Raw genomic sequence first — 23,569 nt, forward strand, 5'->3', positions numbered from 1 at the left:
TAGAATCGCAGAGCCAAATTAAAGCAAGATGCTGGGTCCCACACAGTGCCTGTGAAGGCTGAGACAACAGCTCAACAGAAGAGATAGCACTCCAAACACATATTTTATGGCTCTGTGCTGTTCCTGAAAACAACCAGCTTGCACGCTGACTGGCAATGGCTGGATGTTACAGTATGGGCCGCTACTGGGCTTTCATTAAATATTCATCTTTCAAGATTTACAGATGTCGTCCCCCTAAGCGATCATTATAAACTGGCCAGGTTATCAAACCAGGGAGTTGGCTTCAAATTATAAAGGGGAATAAAACCAAGAACCTCGGCAAAAAACTAAGAACTAAAGGCACATTTAAAGTTACACACAAGGAAATAAAGGTTGAAATTTTGTTTCTCAAAAAGAGTTGTGTTCTACCAATGACTGAAAGAAAGGCTATTAGGATACTGGAGATCCTATATTGCAAGGATCTCTAATCGCATGAAAAATAGTTTTTAAACTGATTATGTAAAGGGTACAAGTCTCTCAGAAAAGGACGCAAGGAGCTGATAAAGGCAAGAAAAAGGCTGTATCCCAGGAAGACACTCCAAATTCTGATGAGGATCTTCTTCCCTATCAGTGCCATTGCTATGGAAATAATCTTTTCCTTGGCTGTCATTTAAATTGTGATGCTTCTTAGGAAACCCAGGTTCTGGGATGGTATTTAAGGGAGTGTGTGTGTGTGTGTGTGTGTGTTATTCTTTCACAGGTACAGTTACTGTTAAATTTAAAAGATGACATAATTTTAAAAATTTATAATTTTAAGTTGTTCCATTTTACCTGAAGGAGCTTCCTGATGCATTCGTGGTGGCTGTTCTTGGCTGCGAGGTGCAAGGCACTGTGTCCTAAATGGATTAAAAAAAAAATCTTGGAAAAAGAGGCCACACATTTTAAATCCCTTTCTTATCTCTGTGACAAAGACAACTATGAGGAAATAAACTGTTCTCCAACAAAGGCAGAATTGTTACTCTTGGTAAGGTCTCAGCTTCTTATCTGTAAAGTTCAGTGTGACAAACGAGCAGAGGACACAGAGCATCCTGCCCACTGCATAATATTCAGGGTCTACTCCAAGTGCCCTTCTCTTGGGGTGCTATTAAACTCTGAGCTAAAAGCTGGCAGGTGACTCATGATACACAGCTCGGTTCTGCTTTCAGCGGTCCCCATGCATGCCAAACGTCCTGCATCCACCCCAGCCACACCAGGCTACGACTGCCACAGGCCCAGGAACCCAGGAAAGGCCACCTGTACACCAGCTGAGAACATCCTAAACACCCATCACTTAAATCCCTAGTTTTGGCTTTTCATTTCCCTCTCCTCCAAATGTCCTCCAGCCCCTGCACGGAAACTACCTGGAGTTTTCAGATATTCAAAGTCCTTATGTGGAAGAAGGAAAAGAGTGGTGAGAACAATAATACACTACTAAAGTCACATTTCTTTACGTTCCCTTCAGAGAATATGACCCTAACAGAACGTGCTCTGATGTTTCAGCAGTCAGCTTTAGGAAATCCTAGTGCTGTACCCAACTCTCTCCACAGCCTAACGGGCCTAAAGAATTTCTAAGGAAGAGGGGTTTGGGGGCAGCTTCTGGGCAGAAGGTATGGCTACCAGCCCAGGAGGCTCCCATCTGAGGCCCCTCACCACCTCGCTGGACCCTGCGCTTAGCCTGGATTCTCTTCCTCCAGGATCACCACACAGCTTGCTCCCTCACCTCAGAGGCAACTGAAAGAGTGCCTTGTGAAGGTCTGCCCTGACCTCCCCTTTTAAAATTCCCATTCCTCCGCCGCCCCTTTAATCTTCAATCCCTGCTTCATTCCTGCTCTTCATAGCACTGAGCACCTTCCCACACTCCTTTCCACCCCACCCCACTCTACACAATACACACACACAATACACACACACACACAATTTATGGAGCTCGTTTTTCTTTCCCCACTAGAATATGAACTCACTGAGGACAGGAAGTTCTGTCTCATTCCCTGCTGTGTCCCTAGTCCAGCACTGATGATGCATCATAGGCTCTTACTACACACTTGTTAATTTCGATTAGAGGGTATGCTCATTTCAAAGGTCTGGGGAGGAGGTTTAGGGGCAGAGGACCGAAGCTGCCCCTGCCAGCCAACCCAGAGCACATGGTAAACTCTTAAATCCTCCATTTCCCAAACTTTTCGGCCGAGATGTGCCGAATGTCATACCTGTAAACAACCCATACTTTGGGACATGCTTCAAGCATGGTTTCAGTCTCGGTGCTATTGACATTTTAAGCCATGAGTGTGTGTGTCTATGTGTGTGTGTTGAGGGAAGGGGGGTTGTCCTATGCATTTTAGGTTATTAAGCTGTACCTCTGGCCTCTACCCTTTACATGTCCATTTGTGATGATCAGAAATGTCTCCAGACATTGCCAAATATCCCCTGGGGGCAAAATCACCCCAGTTGAGAACCACTGGCTTACAGAAACAATTTCTTTCATATGGTGGTCCACCAGTCTCCAAATATCATTTCTCCTTTTTCAAATAGTCTTCAATCTGTAACATGGACTGGGAACCTTTAATTATTAGAGAATCATACAGCTAGGAAATACCATATTTAAAAATTAGAGGATTTTAGGATCACAGTAAGCTGCACAAAAGCATGTGTAAGGTCAAAAGATCAGATTCCTTCTTTTCTGAGACCAGCTGCACTGAAGGATTTTAAGGGTATGCATGAGGGTGGGTTGTTTAGGTGCAGCAGAACACAGAGGCAGGAACCCCTCCCAAACGGATGAGGATGAGGAAGGTCGGAACTAAGGCCCTTGGAAGTAGGAAGACAAATATCTTCTCTTCTCCTTCCTCCTTTAACTTCCTGAGACCCTCCTCTTTCCAGGATGTATAATGCATAATAGTATCAGTTCGGTTACAGGATGCATTAAATAGGCTTTGGTGCGCTAGCCCGGCCCCCAAGCATCATCTGTACCAGTGTTTCTAAGGACAAACATGTTTTCAGTTTTAAACAAATGCCTTGCAGATGAACTTTTGGAAGCCATCCTGATTGTAAGTAGAAGACTGTTTATGTCATGTATACAGTGCATTAGCTTTTTGTCTCTGCTGTGGACAAAAGCTGTTCTACGTAAAGAGCACCCATTGGAAAAAGACACAATTCTCCAAAGACGAGATGGTAGGGAGATTTAAACAACCCAGCAGAAAATAAACAATAGGGTTTCATTTCATTCCAAGTGTTCTACTCATACCTGGAAGTAAGTGCCGTGTTTCTAAAGAAACACAATTCTTTTATTCCCTGGCCCTGAGCTATGTTTTCCTGAACCAGGAGCACAACAGTATTTTCAATTAAAACATTCTCAAAACCCAAATAATGTGTCATGCCCTGGACATTACACCGAAGTGAGATGTCTCTTACTGTTAATGTTAACACAAAATTCTCTTTCCAAAAGCAAAAATTTTCTGGAGAGAATACATTGTATTAGTGGCAGAATCTCAGTGTAATGAGACAGTGCATAAGTCTGGCCCCCATTCAGCTATGGATCTGTCTGGAATATCAGGAAACAATTCAAATAACATGGCAACCCTAATTCAAGTGCATTCCAGCAGAACTTTGCCTGTGAGTAAAAAAGACCAGTGTTATTTATGTCAAGGGTTGTGGGCTATAACAGGTAGTGTAAGAAACCTATTGTTGAAAGGGAGTCTAGGGGCACCTGGGTGGCTCAGTCAGTTAGGCATCTGAGGTCGGCTCAGGTCATGATCTCATGGTTCATGAGTTAGAGCCCCTCGTGGGCTCCACGCTGACTGTGGGGAGCCTGCTTGGGATTCTGTCTCTGACCCTCTCCTACTCAAGTTTGCATGCGTGTGCTCTCTCTCGCTCAAAATAAATAAATAAACTATAAAAAAAAAAACATTAGAAAAAGCTTAAAAAAAAAAAAAAAGAAAGGGAGTCTAAAAAGGATGGCTCAGGGGTGCCTGGCTGGCTCAGTCAGTAGAGCATGTGACTCTTGATCTTGGCATCATGAGTTCAAGCCTTACTTAAGGTTACTTTAAAAAAATAAAAATAAAAAATAAAAAGGATGCCCAGACATTCTAGCCATGGAACACTTTCCCCCAAACTACCTCAGACAATAACCATTTATTCAATTCTTTAAGATCACTGGAGGAAATGGAGAAGAATTAGCTAATTTAATAGAGGAATTACTGATGTACTCTTCAAGTATATGTGAAAAAATCTGAAAACAAGTCAGAAGACACATACAGGGCTAACAAATACCAAAGGGTGAAGTCTGAAAAATTGCAGTTTTAGATCAAAATATAAAAACATTTAGAAAAATAAAGAGAATTAAACATTCAACTACATAAGATTTTTTTATTTTTTTTTTAATTTTTTTTTTCAACGTTTATTTATTTTTGGGACAGAGAGAGACAGAGCATGAACGGGGGAGGAGCAGAGAGAGAGGGAGACACAGAACCGGAAACAGGCTCCAGGCTCTGAGCCATCAGCCCAGAGCCCGACGCGGGGCTCGAACTCACGGACCGCGAGATCGTGGGGATCAACTACATAAGATTTAAAACATTTTCTTAGAAATCAGAGTTTCAGAATGCTGACTATATTTAAACAATAGAAGTATAAATTTGGTTCTTATTTACAATTTTAAACATATTTAAACACCATTATCCTTAGTAATCCTCATTTTCTTTTCATCAAATTTTCATCACTGAGGCACAAGTCTGTTTACCTTGTTATAACCCCAGGAGAAGACCCAAGAATGAAAGCCGTATTAGTAACCACTACTGTAACTACTAAATAGTTATGGAATTACCCTTAGTCTCCCCAGTATATATGTGTATAGTGTTCGTTAAGGAATTAAAAGGCTTTTTTTGCATGTGCGTATATCACCTGAAATATTTTCACACCCACGTTATGCTGATCATTGCATATGGCTGACCCTTCTTACTGCCTATACACGAGTCAACAGCAAGTGCGAAACTCATACGATCGTTTTGTTTTTCTTTATCCGAAATGAAAATAGGAAATACGTTTTATTGGCTATAATTTACAGTTTAAATGACCCATTGTCAAAGTATCTGAGTTTTAAGATGAATATTACCTTTCATATCTTTACATGGCATCAAATTTGAGTGGGATTAGGGGCATAATGGAATGGAAGTCCACCTTGAAATCCAAACAAAAACTAAACCAGTCCTTGGAAACCGCAGAGAGAAAAGTCAGGGTTCTCAAGCATTCCGTTCTGAGGACTATGCATTAGGATGTTTCCGTACCTCAGTTCTCGCTCTCCTAAGTCCCTCTTCTATGAGAAAAGATGTTGTATTAGGAAGGTTAAGTGTGCAAAGGGATGAGAGAAAATTTAAAAAATGGGTGTGAAATACAAAGTGCACATTCTCCTCCAATCTCTGTTTCTACCTGCTTCTACAGCAAAACCTTCAGCATTTTTAACTGGACAAACTGTTGCCCAGAATTCCCAGCTTCCCGTAAAGCTCAGTGTGGCCATATGCCACCCTGTGCTGTGAGGTCTGAGTGTGTGTCACTCATGGGCCGTACTTGCCCTGCCCCTGGCTGCTGCTGAGATGCAGATCCCAGGGAAGCCATCTTGGGCTATTAGGACCACAGCAACACCCTGGATGGCGGAGTCGGAATCCCTCACGGTGTGGAGCCGAGCTGCCATACCAATTTGGGACTTTCAACTGACAGAAAATTCTATTTGTTGAAGCCACTCTTATTATGGTATCCTGTCACATTGCATCAAATGTATACACTCACTAATCAAGGGTGTGTGAAAGCCAATGCTTCGTAGAAGCATACTGGTAAAAACAGAAGATTCTCTGGTCTTCTTCAATCTTCCGTTAATGCTTCTGTTTAATCCTGTCTCATACTCCAGGGTGCTAAATGCAGGCACCACCACTCCCCACCCTCCAACAAAAAAAAAAAAAAAAAAAAAAGCCTAGAAGTCAATTTTACTATTTGTCTGGGAGGAGTGTTTTCTAAAAAAGCAGCCAGAAATGTCAATTCTTACATCAGTGAGGAACAAGAGCAAACACAACAATGAAAGGATGTTAGACAAATAACGTAGGTCCAGTTCAGAGATGACACAGTGAGCTCAGAAGCCAACTTTCCCATGTGACCACTATATACTGGTATTGTCTGGCAAACAGGCGATTAAGGAAGGAGGAAAACCCCCAAAACCAAAAACCTGTTATGAGCTTCTACCAGTCTTTGGGCTTTCTTCTTCTGATTTGTACAACGAGAGCTGTTGGCTTGGTGATTGTAAAAAAATAAATAAATAAAATAATAATAATAATAATAATAATAATAATAATAATAGGGGTATCTGGGTGGCTCAGTCGGTTAAGCCCTGGACTTCAGCTCAGGTCATGATCTCACAGTTCGTGGGTTCAAGCCCCGCACTGGGCTCTGTGCTGACAGCTCAGAGCCTGGAGCCTGCTTCAGTTTCTGTGCCTCCCTCCCTCTGCCCCTCCCCTGCTCGTATTCTGTCTCTCTCTCAAAAGTAAACATTAAGAAAAATTAAAAAATAAATAAAGATGTGAAACCTTTTCAAAAGCCTCATGTGTAAAAGATAATAAAGGTGATAAGGTGATGTGGGTAAAGTAGCAATAATCATGATAATCGAGGAGCCAAACGCAGCAAGCTCTCACTGTGCCCTGGGTGTGGAGATGCCCACACTGACCGTCTTGTGGAAGCCTCAAAGACCATCGAAAACGATGTGATTGTTGTCGTATTGAAACTATACCAAGGCCCTATCCTCTGACAGTGCTTTGCTCATAAGTTGCTTGTAAAGCAGCCATAAAAATTCTCTGGTCAGACTTCCAAATATTTCATAGGGAAAGACAGTTGTTAAAAAATAGATGTTAGGGGCGCCTGGGTGGCGCAGTCGGTTGGGCGTCCGACTTCAGCCAGGTCACGATCTCGCGGTCCGTGAGTTCGAGCCCCGCGTCAGGCTCTGGGCTGATGGCTCAGAGCCTGGAGCCTGTTTCCCATTCTGTGTCTCCCTCTCTCTCTGCCCCTCCCCCGTTCATGCTCTGTCTCTCTGTGTCCCCAAAAAAATAAATAAACGTTGAAAAAAAAATTTTTTTTAAAAAATAGATGTTAAAAACACTCTGCTTTTATAACTTAAATCTAGTCCCCAGTTTAAAAAGTGGGAAATTATACCGATTTGACCATCCTATATGCTTGGTGGATACAACTAATAAAAAGGGTCAGTGTATATTTTGAAAGCAGGCTTTGTTTTTGTTTTCCTGAAAATTCTACAGGGTAGTATGATTTATGGTCACAGATTTTTGTACCAGTTGTCAGTGATTTTTGAAGAGGACCATTCCTCAATAACAACGTGTCAATATTTAAGTAGGTTTATTGAAAAGACAACACCTCTAAGAGCTGAGCCATTTAATTCATCCCTTAACCACCATAAAAAATGTTTTGGACTAATGATGATCACATTAAGGTGAGGCATGGTGACTGATGGATTCTGCTCTGCTTTCTTGAGAGAAGAAGAAAGGGGTAGGTGATGTAGCAACAAGGACAGAAACATCGGCAGCAAAAGCCATCATATTTACCTTGTTTGTTATGATGGGAAAGAGTCTGAGAAGCACTGGTCTAGATAACACAATCAACATTTCCATGCACATTTTCCTTGAAGCCTCTTCCTTCGTTCCTACATTCTCTTTGCATGCTTTTAAGAAATCATGAGAAGTTGGTGCCTCATTCAGACAAAAGGAAAACAATCAGTCCAGAGACCACAGTGTACCCTCATTGCCGAAAATGTTAGCGGGGAGGGAAGTGACTGGTGGCTCTGAGACATTTTCAACTCATCGTACGTTTGGACAATGTTCTGGGCCCATAAGTGCCGTGGAGTCCACCAATTTATATATATACATACATATATATATTTTAAATGGAGGGGTGACTGGGTGGTTCAGTCAGGTGAGTGGCTGACTTCAGTTCAGGTCATGATCTTGCGGTTCAGGAGTTCAAACCCCTCATCGGCTCTCTGCTGAGCACGGAGCCCATTTCAGATCCTCTGTCCCCCTCTCTCTGCCCTTCCCCCGCTATACTCTCCCTCTCAAAAGTAAATAAACATTAAAAAAAACAGATGGGGGCGCCTGGGTGGCTTAGTCGGTTGGGTGTCCGACTGCAGCTCAGGTCATGATCTCACAGCTCGTGGGTTCGACCCTCGTGTCGGGCTCTGTGCTGACAGCTCAGAGCCTGGAGCCTGCTTCAGATTCTGTGTCTCCCTCTCTCTCTGCCCCTCCCTGCTCACACTCTTTGTCTCTCTCTCTCTCTGTCTCTCAAAAATAAACATTAAAAAAAAAAAAAAAAAAAGGATGGACTGTGGCAGTTCCCACTGCCAGGCGCAGAGAAGCAGGCTGGAGTAATTTGCAGTGTCCCCTCCTCGTCTCAGTTGGCTAGCAAGTTGGCACCACACTGGGGTGTCCGGGCCTCAAGGCCCGACACTTTACCAGGCTCTGGTGTCAGGAGTTAGGGCTCTGGTAGGAAACACAGACTCTACCCGATGTGTTATATGGCGCAAAAATCTTAAGAGCTTTAAGTATTAGAAATGATACTGGTGGACTTAAAAAAAAACAAAACAAAAAGACAAGCATGTAGAGTTTATTATATAATGTGATCTCAACTATGTAAAAATGTGCCAGGAAAAATTTGGAAGGAAATATAGCAAAAGAGTAAAACTTCTCTTGTTAGGAGTAGAGGCACCGGTTAACTTCTTTGTAGTTTTCTGTATTTCCCTAATTTTCTACAACGAGCATTAGAGAAACATATTTTTCCCTATGACAAAAACATAGAGGGGAAGAGATATTTGGTTACACTAGAAATAATGACACTCCTGGCTGATCTATTTCTTAACATCAAATACAATGAAACGAATCTGTATTATAGTTCCAATTTATTTACTTTAAGCTAATTCCTTTAGATTAGGATTTTCTTAGAGAGGAAGCCCCATCTACTGAAGAAAACATATTTCTCATCAAGGGTACTTTACCTAATCATACTGCCCTTGTGTGTGTGTGGCATGACTTTTAAGGTAATAACAATAAACAAACAGGGGCGCCTGGGTGGCTCAGTCGGTTAAGCATCTGATTTCAGCTCAGGTCACGATCTAACGGTTTGTCAGTTTGAGCCATGCATCGGGCTCTGAGGTGACAGCTCAGATTCTGTCTGTGTCTCTCTCTACCCCTCCCCAACTCGTGCTTCTCTCTCAAATATAAATATTTTTTAAAAATTAAAAAAAAACAATAAACAAACAAGATAACTAGGTTTTGGAATTAAAGATCACTTTAGTGCAACATAAATTAGTATTTCCTTTAAGATAGTCACTTAAGGAAACCATTCATTCTTCCACTGGTTTTGCCATTTCTCACAGTATTTTTTTTGGAACTTTCTGTGGTACTGCTCAGGAAAATCATTCCGTTAATCACTCCCTATTTTTGACAAAAATGGTCTCACCAGTTTGATACCTCATTTACCTGACTTGACTTCAAGTGGCTTTTGGCCTGTTCTGAAAAAACAAATCTATTGTCAAAGGATAAAATTCCCCTAACACTGAGATTAAAAAAAAAACAATAGTAATAATAATGCCACAGATTTTTTGAAAATAATTCTGAAACAAAGTGTTCCAACCATATTTTGAGTAATAAGAGCACTCTCACAATACCTGACTGACCTCCCCCCTCCAAGAAGACTACTCTCAGGTGGCCAGGGTACTGGGGGGAATAAAAGGGATCCATTATGAATTAATGCGTGGCCTAGACAAAGACTATGAAAATAGACTGATTTCATATTCCAGTAAAAACTAACAAAACCCTGTTAGAAGGCATAGATTTTTAAGTACAACAGAGAAATGAAAAGCCATCAGTAGTTGCTTTGATCCTTTGGTATGACCAGCAGGGGCAGAACCCTGGGTTGGAGATCCTGTGGGCTCCTTCCTGTAGAACAATGTTCACAAAAGATAGGACTACACTTTCTCTCCATTTACTTTGTTCATCATTTATCAACACTGGCTTCACATTAGAATTACTTAATAAAAATACCGGTCGCTGGCAACCTTCAGACAATGGAATCTGAATCTCAGAGGATAGAGCATGGGTATATATGTGTGTGGGTTGTGTGTGTGTGTGTGTGCTCTTTATTCTTTTCTTTCTTCTTTTTTCTCTCCCAGCCTTACCTTTCCCCAGTTCCTAGGTGACTCAGATGCACTAAAGCACAGTAAGGGGTGACAACCATGGGCAGCTGGTCCAGACGAGGATCACAGCTTCTCTCACACAGCACATCTCAGTTAGCTAACAAAATGAGCTCCTGAACAACTCGTTGCATTGGGGCGTCTGGGTGGATCAGTTGGTTAAGCATCTGACTCTTGATTTTGGCTTGGGTCGTGATCTCATGAGTTTGTCAGGATGAGCCCCGCATCAGGCTCTGTGCTATTAGCTATTAGTGCAGAGCCTGCTTGGGATTCTCTCTCTCCCTCTCTGTCTCTGCTCCTCTCCCAACTCACATGTGTGCTCTCTCTAAAATAAACATTAAAAAAAAAACAACACCACAATTCACCGCATTTATCATCTCAAGCTATGATGCATAAAAACAAAAATACTGCTTGGTCCATACATGTAACCTTAAAAATAATATTTTAAAATGGAGGATAAGAAGCATACGTTTCTAGTTGAGCACATATAAGAGGAAAATACTTGGCACAAATGATGAAACCATGTCAGAACCTAGTCATTAGAGGTGATTCTATGTTCTTCTTTCGGCGTGTTTGTAGATCGGAAATTCCCCACAATGAATATGTCTCATCTTTGTGATACCTACTCTTGTGCTGGCCTGTTCACTTAAGAGATAAAGACCACGTACCGGCAGTATCTTGGGCAGTCACATCCACGCCATGTGTAACCATGACCCTGAGGCATTCCACATGCCCTTTTGTAGCAGCAAGATGAAAGCTGGAAAAGAGGTAAACACAATTGCCTTAAGATTTCCACTCTTTGGAGTTCATCTCCAACAATGTTTTGTTTTGCCTCCTCATGTACATTTTCTCTCACCTGAGCTCCACAACCACCTAGGGAGTAGGTATTATTATCAATCTCATTTTAAAGATGAAGAAACTGAGGCTCAAAGTGGTCTGATAATTCGCTCATTGACACTTTTTATTAAGTAATAGAGCAGGACCTAGATCTTAGGTTTTCCAACCTAAAGACCAGGCTTGGGGTCTTTATGGGGTGCCTGGGTGACTCAGTTGGTTGAGAGTCCGATTCTTGGTTTTGGCTCTGGTCACGATCCCTGGGTCATGGGACTAAGCCTTTGCATTGGGCTCTGTGCTGAGCATGGAGCCTGCTTGAGGGTCTGTCTCTCTCTCTCTCCCCCTTTGTGCTGTCTCTAAAATAATAATAAAAAAAAGATTCAACTACATTATTTATTTGTCTCTTTAAGAAACAAGACAGCTCAAACTAGATTCAGTTCCTAAATGGTAAGTAATTTTTCAACTTTTTTTCTGTTGTCTAGTGCTTTCAGCAAAGCCATTATTTTCAAGTAATACTCTATATAAAGAGAAACTTGTCTGAGTCAAACAATGGCCAAAGTTCTTGGACAACATTAATGTCAAATCCATTGTTGTGCTGTAGCTGAATAACAGCAGTTGGACACAACTTTTGTTAGTGGCTAATATGTGCCAACCATCTTACTACCCACTTGCATACATCGTCTCTTTTCAATCTTATAACAGCCTTTGAGGTGAGTCCTATCACTATCTCCATTATATGGCAGGTGTCTATGCCCAGGCAGGTGCAAACAACATGAAGGAAAGCCCACAATTAGGCTCCGGTATTCAATGACACTTGGGCGTAACAACCATGCTCGGCATGTATAGACTTGCCATTAAATGAAGGGATAACATCCAAATGCCATACCAATCATCCTTTGCAGATCCCAAGGGTGAAGGGCACTTCTACAGGCAGGAGCAAAGCATAATTCCACTGGGCATTCAGGCCCAGAGGCTGAGAAGGCCAAGAACCTTGGGAAGGGCTCCTTCCTATGGAGAGAGGTTAATGAGCCTTCCATTTCTTCTCCTGCCCCAGTTCTGTTTTGGGGAGTTACTTTCTCAGCTTATTTGCCATGCAGCATCTTACCTGTCAGTGAACAACCAGGTTGTATTTTTTCACAGGAAAGAACCTATAACTGGGGCCCAGGGTCACACCCAAATAGCAAATCCAAGAGCTACACAATTAAAACCCAAGTCATCTTGACCACACGCCTCTTCTCTGAAGGATGAGGCTCAGTGAATGTGGACAGATCAGCAAATGTGGACACTTCAGTTTTGATTGCAAATCAGCCATACTTTACCCGCGTACCTTTAGTAAGTCAATTTAACCTCTCTGAACCTACATTTCCTTCACTGTAAAGTACGAGGATTGAGTCAGATGATATCTGATGTTTCCTCCAGCTCTGACAACATTCTATTATTTTAGCTTAATTGGCTCTAATCACACCAACTACTTCTGCCCCTGTCCAGCAATTTATGTGTAATGTTTCCTTACAGCCAAATCTACTTTGTAGGTGTTTTCACATTACAGTCAAACCTGGATCATGTGGAGTGACTTGGGAATGTGGTAACTTGTTTAAATGGAATTCCTGATTAAATACAACTCAACAAGGACAGAAAGAACCTCCCTAAAAGGCAGTACCGTAGCTCTGCTTTCAGCATTGTTGGGCACACTGAATTTACATTATGTAAACTTTGCCTTTAAGCTGTGAATGGTTTATTTTAACTGATCTTGTTGGAATGTCTCTAAAACTTTTTCAGCATTAGGAACAGTGTATGTCACATAATTTAATTGCCCTTGAAGACATGAAGTCACCACTAAGAGCCTCAATTATCGATCTCTGCTTTCAAGCTATTAATCTAAACGCCCCAGATTATTAAGACCTAATATTCATTAATATTTATCTTCTTTTCTTAATGTTTGTGTGTCTGCTTCTAAGATGTCTACTCTGCCATCAACTATGACCAGGGAAGAACTAAATCAAAACTATCTGGACAAGAAGACAGCCATATCCTATGTTAAAGATAAAAGTACAGGGATAAGTAATTAATGCATGCACGCACGCACACACACACACACACACACAAACATACACATGTGTAGATTATATAACTTTTGATTGAAGTATAACGTATGAAAAGAAAACTTCACAATTGTATGGGCTGTTAAATTTTCATAAATGGAACATGCCCATTTTATTTTCATACAAGGAAACAGAACCTGGCCAGAGACCCATAAGCTCTCCTCACATCTCCTGTTGGTACCCCAGAAAGCTCTCCACGTGTCCCTTCTAGTTATAACCTCCCACCTCCCACTGCCTGTGTTTTTTATATTTTTTCTACTCTGAGGCTTCTCGGAGTTTCTCTGGATTGCACACTATAGTTATCAGGGGTTGAAATTGCAGACACATGTGACAAGGATGCATTACTGCAAGCTACTACTGTACATTGATAGGTGGAATCTAATGAATGCAACATGCTATTCTCTGGATGACTTGGGAGCTGTAGGGTTTCAGGATCATTATTTGGAAGGTTAATAATTGTAACAAGGCAGGAGAAGTGACGTGTTAGGCAGGTGGGTTCAAAATCCAATCCTAGGATAGAAACTTTTTTGGACATTTCTGTTTTTTAAAACAAAAGCCCTTATATTAACCCAAATCAACACGATTGATGGCTGTAACACATTTTATTGAGGGATCCAGTTAATGATGGTGTCACTGCATATGCTTTAATAAATTGAGTGTGTGTGTGTGTGTGTGTGTGTGTGTGTGTGTACAAGGCTTTGTTTCACCCTGTCTCTCTCATTACAGTTTAGATCAGGGGGTGATTTTTCTCCCTTCTATTTTAGGAACTCTCCAACTAATTCTCCTGCAGAATATTGTGTCCTACGGAGAAAACAGAATAATAAGAGTCTTTTCACAATTCATAATTTTATCCTCATATATTTCACCTAAACTTTCAGCACTCACCACTCTTATAAATAAAATCAACAAAGTACAAATAACTAGAAATGGCTGCTTATATAGATAGCTGCTTATATAAGATATTCATGCTTGTAATTTTACACTGCATAATCTCATGTTTTGAGCTAGTAAAATCATTCTTAATTGATGTGATTCAATTAAATATATCACAATTTCAAGATGTTTCTCAAAGAAAGGAGATAAAAGCATGAAAAGCAGAAAAAGGAAGGGCTGACCATTTTAGCCCGAAGTTTCTAATTCATTTTTCCAGACAGACAAGGAGCTCCACTATGTATCATTATTCTGAGTAGGCACTTCCAGGAAACGAGAGCAAAGCCAAGAAACATGACACGTAAGTTTGCTCGCAGGGAATAATTACTAATGCTGTGCATCATCTGTTTGCCCCTCCAGATTTGCCCTCCACCTTTATCCCCTGGGTCAGTGGCCCAGGAAGCAGATCTCTTATGGACTGCATCCAATGGGCTGCCTCATCCTTTGGCTTCTAGTTGGGTTCAACGAATGGGAGGCACTTACAAGAGACAGGAAGATGAGAAGAAAGAGTTCGGGGCATTATCCCCTCTATTCTCTCCCTGCCAGGCCACACACTGGCAGTCACGGCCCTCCTCTACTTCCTCCATGAAGTTCACAGCTCTGGGGGCCGGTTCTCCTAAAGCTACAGTCGCAGCTCTGTCTGGGTTTTCGTAACTGCTCTCTCTCCAGGCCCCTGCAGGTTGGGGGGCGGGGGGCACGAGGACGTTGAAATAGATCCCACTGGTATTGGCCCAGGGCTGCTTTCCCAACCATGCTGGTTTAAATCTGACCACGATTTTGTAAATAGTTCCTTTCTTAGAGGGTAATCAATTATCCTGTCAGAGGGTGCTGTTTCCTACTGGGACCTTGAATGTTGGGTATTCTGTGTGTGATCATCCACAGGACGAACTGTTAGGTTCCTCTGGATATTATTTGATTAAATGTTTATACAGGCAAATTCAGGCTTTTAAAAAAATGTTTCACCTCACATGTAATTGAGTAGCTTTACTTAAGAGTTTGGGGCATTTGGGCTAAAATGCTTTGACAGGAGAATGTGCCAAATCACTTAACTTACACAGAATATGATATGGGGCTTCTGATATAATGTTAGGCCAGAGTAGGAATTAGTTTAAAAGGTACAAGAATACACCTCTCAAAGGATCAGAAAAACAACGGACTTAAATGCGAGCCACATGCAGTCTAGAATAAGTCACAGTGCAATAAAGAAATGCTAAAATTCAGATTTTAAACTGGATTTGGTCTTGAAAGAATAACCAATACCCTATCCATAGCATATGTGAGCACATACAGTTGTACCTGCTACAACTGTGTTCTCAAATTGGGAAAGCCTTCCAAAGTTTCTATGTGCACATCCTGTGGAATAACAAGGTTCTTGGTAGTGAACTGGAAGTAAAAGAAGGTCTAGTAAAATCTTCAATAGCACATGCTATATTCTACACTCTCTCTGTATATATAGTATATTGGACAGTACTCTATACAATCAATATCTACTAACTATATATACCACTCTTTAATACACTATAAAAAAAGTCTGTGGGCTAGATTTAGAAAGAGAAAATATAAAATAACCATCAAGACATGTATTTTGTTATCTACTGACCACTTTGATTAACTCCTTAAAATAACCTATTTTTTATCTATTAATGTGTCATTGCCATAGAATTTTAGTCCGAAAATCACTTTACTACCTAACTTGGGACAAAGGATCTATAACCCGAGTATGCTAAACCAAACCACATAAAAGAAAACCAAAATGGTCAGTGTACTGATTTAGCTTTCTTTTTTTTTAATTTTTAACTTCTATTTATTTATTTTTAAGTAATCTCTACACCCAACATGGGCTTGCACTCACACCTTCAAGATCAAGAGTTGCATGCTATCAGATACCCCTAGCTTTGTCTTGTTTTTATGCAAGCTGTACAAATGCAGAAGAAATAAGGCACAAACCAGACAATGACATGACTGTCAGCAACTCCCCAACAACCCATCTCCTTAGCATAAATGGTAGCACTAAGATCTGGTTACCTTACACTTGAACAACAACCAACAAGAGACGTGTCATTTTGCTAATCGTCCTCAGAGAGAAAGCTGCTGGAAGATAAAGTGCGTCTTCTTTCTCTCACTGCCCCCTCCCTGTACCTAGAAAAAAACCTCTTAATCAGGAGTAAATGCCATTGTACAGAAGGGCAAGATGGGAAAATTGCATCAGTGTTGCTGTGGTGGTGGTGTATTTAACTTGGACAACCCATCATTTTAGTTTTAGCTTCAGAAAATCTGGCCCTTATTCCTCAAAGCCATGATTTTGAAAAATTAAAACTTCTAACATTACAGCTTTATTAAAACTTGGAGGAAGGACATGTATAGATGTAATCAGATGAGAAAGTTTAACAGGAAATGTGATATTGGGGAGGTAAGGCATGTAATTATTTAAGGGCTCAGACTAACTGGGTTTCAATCTGTGCTTTGTCACTTATTGGCATGTGATCTCAGGCAAGGTCTTGGTATCTCGGTTTCCACATCTGTAAAAGGGGCTTTGAGGAGTAAACGACTTCTACATAAAAGCACTTAGCAAAATGTGAGGCGCATAGTAAATACCGCCCTCCCCCCCCCACCACCACCAAAAAAGAAAAAAACCACCAACTGTTACAGCCTCACCAACACAAGGCAAGTCAGAGAGTCCAGGTCATGTTGCTTAATAAAAGGATTTGTTTCAACGTTCAGAAAAGACAGGCTAATAGAGGTTAAATTAGAACCACCACTGCTTAAGAAATGAAAAAGGAAAGGGAAAGAATAAAACCTATGTGCATCTCTCCTGAATGGAAACTCTAGGGAACAAAGTTGTAGGCAGCCACAGACGACAAAAAAGCCATCCAAGACCAGCTTTGTCCGAAGCTCGCACTTGAGCTGCTAACATTCTGGCACCTTTGACGGAAGTGATAATCCTCAAAGCAGGATTTGGCAGCAGCGAATCATTAGCATTTAGTCTCTGAATGTGAACAAGAAGCACAGCCAACTTTTAATAAGAGACTCCAGTGAAAAGTTGGGTTCGGTCAGGTGGAAAAACATGATTAGTCATTGGCAGAATCTGGATTTGTAAATGACAGTGAGTAGGTTTCTTTTCTTATGCAGTGACTGATAAGTGTAGCCATCCTCGGTGGTGGCAGGCCAGGTGACTGGTGGGTTGGGGACCACCCCGTCCGGATTGCAGGTGGGGCCCCAGGGGTTACTGCAGGCTTAGAGCGCAGATGGTGCCCCAGGCCAGCACACAAGTAATGAAGAGCATGGGTGGTGGCCTCCGATAGCCTGTGTGCTGGACGGCTGGTGTAAGAAAACACCTCTAAAGGGAGTCTGCAGGTGTGGGTGAGAGGGGGTAGGCAAAGTAGTAGAGGTTGGTTAACGCCACCCCCTCACCCCAAAACGTAGTCTTAATAATGTTATTCTAGGGCACTGGAGCTAACCCAAGTATGGGACAGTTTTCATATTTCTGCTAGAGCTAAATATACCAAATCATTCATACATTTGTATTACGATACCAGGGTATTTACATGCCAGCCACTATTCTAAGCACTGAGAAACACGTGGTAAATAAAACAAAGCCCTCATGGATCTCGGCTTTTAGTGGGAAGTCTAAAGATAAACCAGTGGCTCTTAACTGGGGGAGATTTTGTCCCGCCCAGGGCACATTTGGCAACGTCTGGAGATATTTTTAATTATTCACGGGGTGGGGGTGGGCGGTGGGAAGATTCTACTGGCATCTAATGCGGAAAGGCCAGAGACGCTGCTAAAATCCTACAACGCACAGGACAGCCCCCTCCCTCCCCAAACGATTATCTAGTCCAAAATGTCAATAATGTCAATGTGTCAAAATGTCAATAGTTGAGAAACTCTGATGAACCATTAAAAACAAATGTAGAATGCTAAAATTCTATTAAAACAAACACTGAGAAAACAACATGAGCAGATTTTAATCTTTTTATTGAGACAGAATTCACAGACCAAAAAATTCACCATTTTAGAATGTACAATTCAGTTGTTTTCAGTATATTGAAAGAGTTGTGCAACCAACATCATTATCTAATTCCAGATCATTTTGACTGCCCTAAAAAATTCACATGTCAGTCAGCAGTCACTTCCTATTCCCATGTACCCCCAGCCCTTGGCAATCACTACTCTACTTTATGGCTCTATGGATTTGCCTGTTCTAGATGTTTCACAAAGACAGAATCATGTAATATGTGGTCTTTTGTGCCTGGCTTCTTTCATTTGGCACGTTTTCAAGGTCCATCTGTATTGTAGCATCTATTGGTACTTCTTTCCTTCCTTAAGGCACCTGGGTGGCTCAGCTGGTTAAGTGTCTGACTCTTGATTTCGACTCAGGTCATGATCTCATGGTTCATGAGTTCGAGCCCCACGTTGGGGCTGTCAGTGCAGAGCCAGCATGGGATTATCTGTCTCTCTCTGTCTCTGCTCCTTTCCTGCAAGTGAGCACTCTCTAAATAAATAAATAAATAAATAAATAAATAAACAAACAAACAAACTTAAAATTCCATTGTATGTATATATCACATTTTCTTTATCTATTTGTTGGTTATGGACATTTGGGTTGTTTCTACTTTTTGATTACTATGAACCATGCTACTAGAACATTCACCTAACAAGTGTTTGTGTGGATACCAGTTTTTAATCCTAGTGGGTATATACCTAGGAGTGGAATTGCTGGGCCAGTGGTAACCACGCTGAACTCTCTGGGGAGCTGCTAAGCTATTTTCTAAAGCTGTGGCACCATTTCACAATCCCAGCAACAACACACAAGGGCTCTAGTTGTTCTACATTCTAGCCGAGACTTGTTATTGTTTGGCAAATTTTAATTTAAGAGATGAGAATTTAACTGCAACGTAAATTTTCCAGAGAAGAAACATTTAAGTCTTTCTTAATGAACCCTTTGAAGTAGTTATTCCAGTTAATTATCAGCTGAAATTTCCCCTTGGAGGAATATAAAAGAGTGAATGCAAAACAAATTCGGAGTATCCGCTGGCTTAGTCTTTGTGTGGACTTTTACTCATTAAAAAGTGTAGCCTTTCCTTTTAAAGATAAGAGAGGGCATTCAAGAGTCTATACAGCAGTGAATCTTCTGAGAGATTTGTTGACTTGATTCTCTCTTCAGATGGGTCAAGAATTCAGTGGAGGGAAGGGTATGAAAATCTTTTACCCACTCCTCTGATCCCTGGCCCAGTGACAGGGACAGGCGTCACTGCCCAGGGATACAGCAGGGTGGCTCTCTATCCCAGTGTAGCCGAAGTGACCGCTCTTCGAGAGCATACATCTTGGTGACTCAGAGTACTTGGCGGCCCAGGAGCTCATTAGAAACGCAGGCTCCCAGTTCCCATCCCACGTCCACAGAACCCGAGGCTGTTTTACAAGTTTCCAGCTGAGCCACGTGCACATTCCAACTGCAGACGTGCTGCTCTAAGTGGAGGACAAGTTGCAAAGCTCACACCATCATTTTTACCAAGGTGCCCATTGTTTCAAAGTTCTTTCGAAGACATGATTTCCCTGAACCTTAAAAACAATCTCGTGGATATGTTCCACAAAAAAGGAATCAATGCTGTTTTAAGTTTCATCATAATAGGAAATGTTTAATTCTGCTTATAAAACTCAGCTGGGCCCGTCTGCAGAGAAGTAACTGAAAGGCACAAACAGAACAGCCTGAAGATTTACATAATACTACTTTGATCCCTTTGCTGCTTATTGATATTAGGAATTTCTCTGCTTTTGTCACTTGGAAAGTTCCCAAGGTTTCTGTGCTTAAGAGTTTTGTGGCTCCCAATGTGTCTTTCTCTCTCCCTCGGGCACCCCTGCCTTCCACAATGCATTATGGTTTTTACTCATTACATCCCCCAACCAGCCTGTGGGAGGGTAACTATTATCATCCCCATTTTCCAGAAAAGGAAGGAAACTAAGGCATAGAGAAGTTTAGTAACTTGGCCAAATTCCCAGAACGAACAAGGCGGGGAGGCTGGATTCTAACCGGGGCACTCTGCCTCAGAACTGGCCCTTTATCACCATGCTGAGAAATTCCACTATTTTGTTAAATCACTTGCAAACTGTGAAGCACTATATAACTTACTGGCTGTGCTGCTCTTTAAAAAATAGCGCTTAAACTAAAAAATGGAAGTATTTGGCCAAAAACGCAAATATAGGTTTCTCACTGGGGCAGACTAGGGTTGCTGGTACTCTCCAGTGGCTAGGAAAGGCTGGAATATTTCTCAGGGCTCTTAACCCGAAGGGGATTTGAGTGTTGCTGTTCAGAAGCCTGTGAGTGATGGCCTGGAAAGTTCCTTCTATCTTTGAGAGTAATAACAATTCTTCTGGTTTCTGACTACCAGCTGAAACATATATTTGGAGGAAATACAAACTCACAAGGTTCCTTTTAGAAGACCTTGATTTTTTTCAGCATATTCATTCATAGAGAATTTCTCTCAAACCAAACTGCTGCCCTTCTCCGCTGCCCCAGGTCCCAATCCCAAAAGGGCTGACAGGGTGAGGTCAAGAATGCAACAGGCTGGCCACCTCACCAGACCTCCAGTTCCTTCCAATGCCTCTGCAACCAATTTTCACTCTCCAAATCAAGCAAACCACCATGCCTAACAAAGAAATGACCACATACCAAACTCTACCGGTACTAGCCACACCCAGAGTCCCAGAATCCCAGAGTCTTAGAAGGTTCCAGAAGGTTCCAGAAGGTTCTGGGATGAGGGCTGATCTACCATCCTCATTTCACAGATGAAGAAACTGAGGCTCAGAGGTTAGGAAAAGTGTAAAAGAGCAAGACTTGAATTCTGACTCTAAGAGCAGTTTGTCCCTAATAAATCCGTATCTCCTCCTTTCCTTCTAAACCCCTTTACTTCCCAGAGAGGGGTCACTATGGTCAGTGAGGTTCAGAAATACTTCATGAAAATAACTAGCTGTCCATAATCCCTTGAGAGCTTCAGCATCTCCCAAACACCTAAACTCGCCTATCTTTTAATTGCATTCTTTTGGTAAGGCCTATTTCTGGAGGGGGAAAGAAGGATACTAAACCATATCAAAATAAATCAAGGAAACTAAGTATTCAGAATTAGGGTTCCATCCAAAGTCCTTCCAATGGCCCACCAGGCTTTACGTGAGTATGTCTGGCTTCCATTTTGACCTCACCTGTAGCTCTCTCTCCATTCACTGGGCACATCGGGCATCCTCCTACCTCACGGCCTTTGCCTTGCTGTTTCCTCCACCAGGACAATAGTTCCAGAAAAGTGCAAGGCTCAACCCCTCATTCTATCCAGGAATCTGCTTCAAAGAAGGGGTCTTCTCAGAAAGGCTTTCCTTTTCCAAGTTTATTCAAAGAGGCCTCTGGTCTCTTGTTTCTCTTCAACACACCTGATGTTATATTAAAGAAGCAGGTGCTGAGGGCACCTGGGTGGCTCAGTCAGTTAAGCATCTGACATTAGCTCAGGTCATGATCTCATGATTCACGAGTTCAAGCCCCGCATCTGGCTCTGTGCTGACAACTCAGAGCCTGGAGCTTGCTTTGGGTTCTGTGTCTCCCTCTCTCTCTACCTCTTCCCCACTCATTCTCTCTCTCTCTCTCTCTCTCTCTCAAAAATAAACACAACATTCAAAAAAATAAAAAAAAAAAAAGAAGCAGGTGCCGTCTGTCCCAGTTGACTGTACTTTCTATAAGGCGAGAAACTTGGTCTCTCCTGACACAATTTTCCTGGCACACAGATGTGATTGTTTTGATAATGCAAATCTGTAGTTTTGAATTTGCTTTTTTACTCTTGAAGTCTCTGAGTTGCCTTAAACTAAGGCACACACATAAACCAGCATAACCGTGTTTTTCTCAGATTGTAAATTCTTAAAACTTATGTTAAGACTTCATTTTTTTTTTTTTGCTTCCCAACATCACACTGTACAGCCATTCTCAAAGCCTGGTCCCTAGAACAGCAGCAGCAGCAGCAGCACCCAGAAGCCTGTTAGAAATACAGATTCTTAGGATCCTGTCCAGACTCTGTGGTGGAGTCAGCAGTAGGTTTTAACAACCCTCTCCCAGCTGATTCTGATACATATTCAATTTTTAGGACATTTGCACGGTAGGAAGAAGTTTGTTGTGCCATACTGGGGATGGCAGAGTTGAGACCCAAACCAAAGAATAATGACTGAAATTCATTAGCCTCAGTTTCCTTATCTGGTCCATATGATCAAATGAGGCTTGGGTCACACTAGATATTACAGGGGAATAATCCTTAATCCCACAAGCTCTGGATTCCCATTTCAGATTGTAAACTGAGGGTTAGGAAGGCAGTACTATCTAATAGCTTCTAGTCATACAAGCCTTGAAAAATGGAATTCCACTCTATCCCAGGGGTCAACTTGATGGGCCCAGAGAGAAAGTCCTGCAGGCAGAGAAGTGTGGCTCCAGCCGTTTCAGAGGCAGCTACGGCAGGGACTCTGATCACCACTTCTGATAGGAGCTGATTTGGCAGAATGTGTGAGAAGCGACCGTGCTGGTTGCCTTCTCTTGCTGAATGTTTCAGGTAGATGTAATAACAGGGGACTGGCATAAAGAAAATAAAGAGTGTAAAAATAGGATCCCTGTCCTGTAAGTGCCTACAATGTGCTAATGGAATCCGCAGCGTGGCTTCAGGGACAGAGCTCTCCTGGGGACATGGGGGAGGAAACAATGAGATGAAAGACCACACGCTCAGAGCTAAGAAACCCCGTGACATATAAGCTGAGTGAGCACTGGCTCTCTGGCTTCAGGATTGTTTGGTTTCATAAATGTGGTCTGGAAATAGCACTTGGACATTATGAAATCTCCATTAGGACAATGATTTGTCTCTTGTATTCATGATAGACCCCCAGACTCTACAACCTAGAGCCTAGAATGAGGGTGATTTGTACTAATTCCCAAAACTTTCTGATCCACACTTGCCACTCACAGATCACTCCAGGGTGACTGGGAGCATCACATAAGAAAAACCTATGGGAAATGGGCATGGTCTTCACAATGGGCTCAAGAAGGGCATATGGGTGGCTCAGTTGGTTGAGCATCCGACTTCGGCTCAGGTCATGGTCTCGCAGTCTGTGAGTTCGAGCCCCGTGTCGGGCTCTGTGCTGATAGCTTGCAGCCTGGAGCTTGCTTTGGAGTCTGTGTCTCCCTCTCTCTCTGCCCCTCCCCTGCTCATGCTGTGTCTCTCTCTCTCTCTCTGTCAAAAATAAACATTAAAAAAAAAAGTTTAAAATGGGTTCAAGAAGGGCATCTGGGTGGCTCAGTCGGTTAAGCGTCTGACTTAGGCTCAGGTGACAATCTCATGGTTCCTGGGTTTGAGTCCTGCATCGGACTCTGTGCTGACAACTCAGAGCCTGGAGTCTGCTTCGGATTCTGTGTCTTCCTCTCTCTCTCTATGCCTCTCCCCCACTCACACTT

At 42.0% G+C, this 23,569-nt stretch overlaps 1 protein-coding gene across 1 annotated transcript in view; it reads right to left on the reverse strand.

The window, feature by feature from the left end:
* The window catches only part of RAI14 (retinoic acid induced 14), a 56,666-nt gene that overhangs the window by 23,900 nt on the left and 9,197 nt on the right, over positions 1 to 23,569 (reverse strand). Inside the window, exons 3-4 of the mRNA XM_047074103.1 lie at positions 10,906 to 10,994; positions 811 to 875 (exon numbers count right to left, since the gene is read on the reverse strand). Coding sequence (XP_046930059.1) covers positions 811 to 875; positions 10,906 to 10,994 — 154 coding nt within the window. The remainder of the gene's footprint in view (positions 1 to 810; positions 876 to 10,905; positions 10,995 to 23,569) is intronic.

This window comes from Lynx rufus, unplaced genomic scaffold, assembly GCF_022079265.1.
Source record: "Lynx rufus isolate CCGP_SWC_20201006 ecotype Redwood Valley unplaced genomic scaffold, mLynRuf1.p SCAF_1, whole genome shotgun sequence".
Taxonomy (NCBI): Eukaryota; Metazoa; Chordata; class Mammalia; order Carnivora; family Felidae; genus Lynx; species Lynx rufus.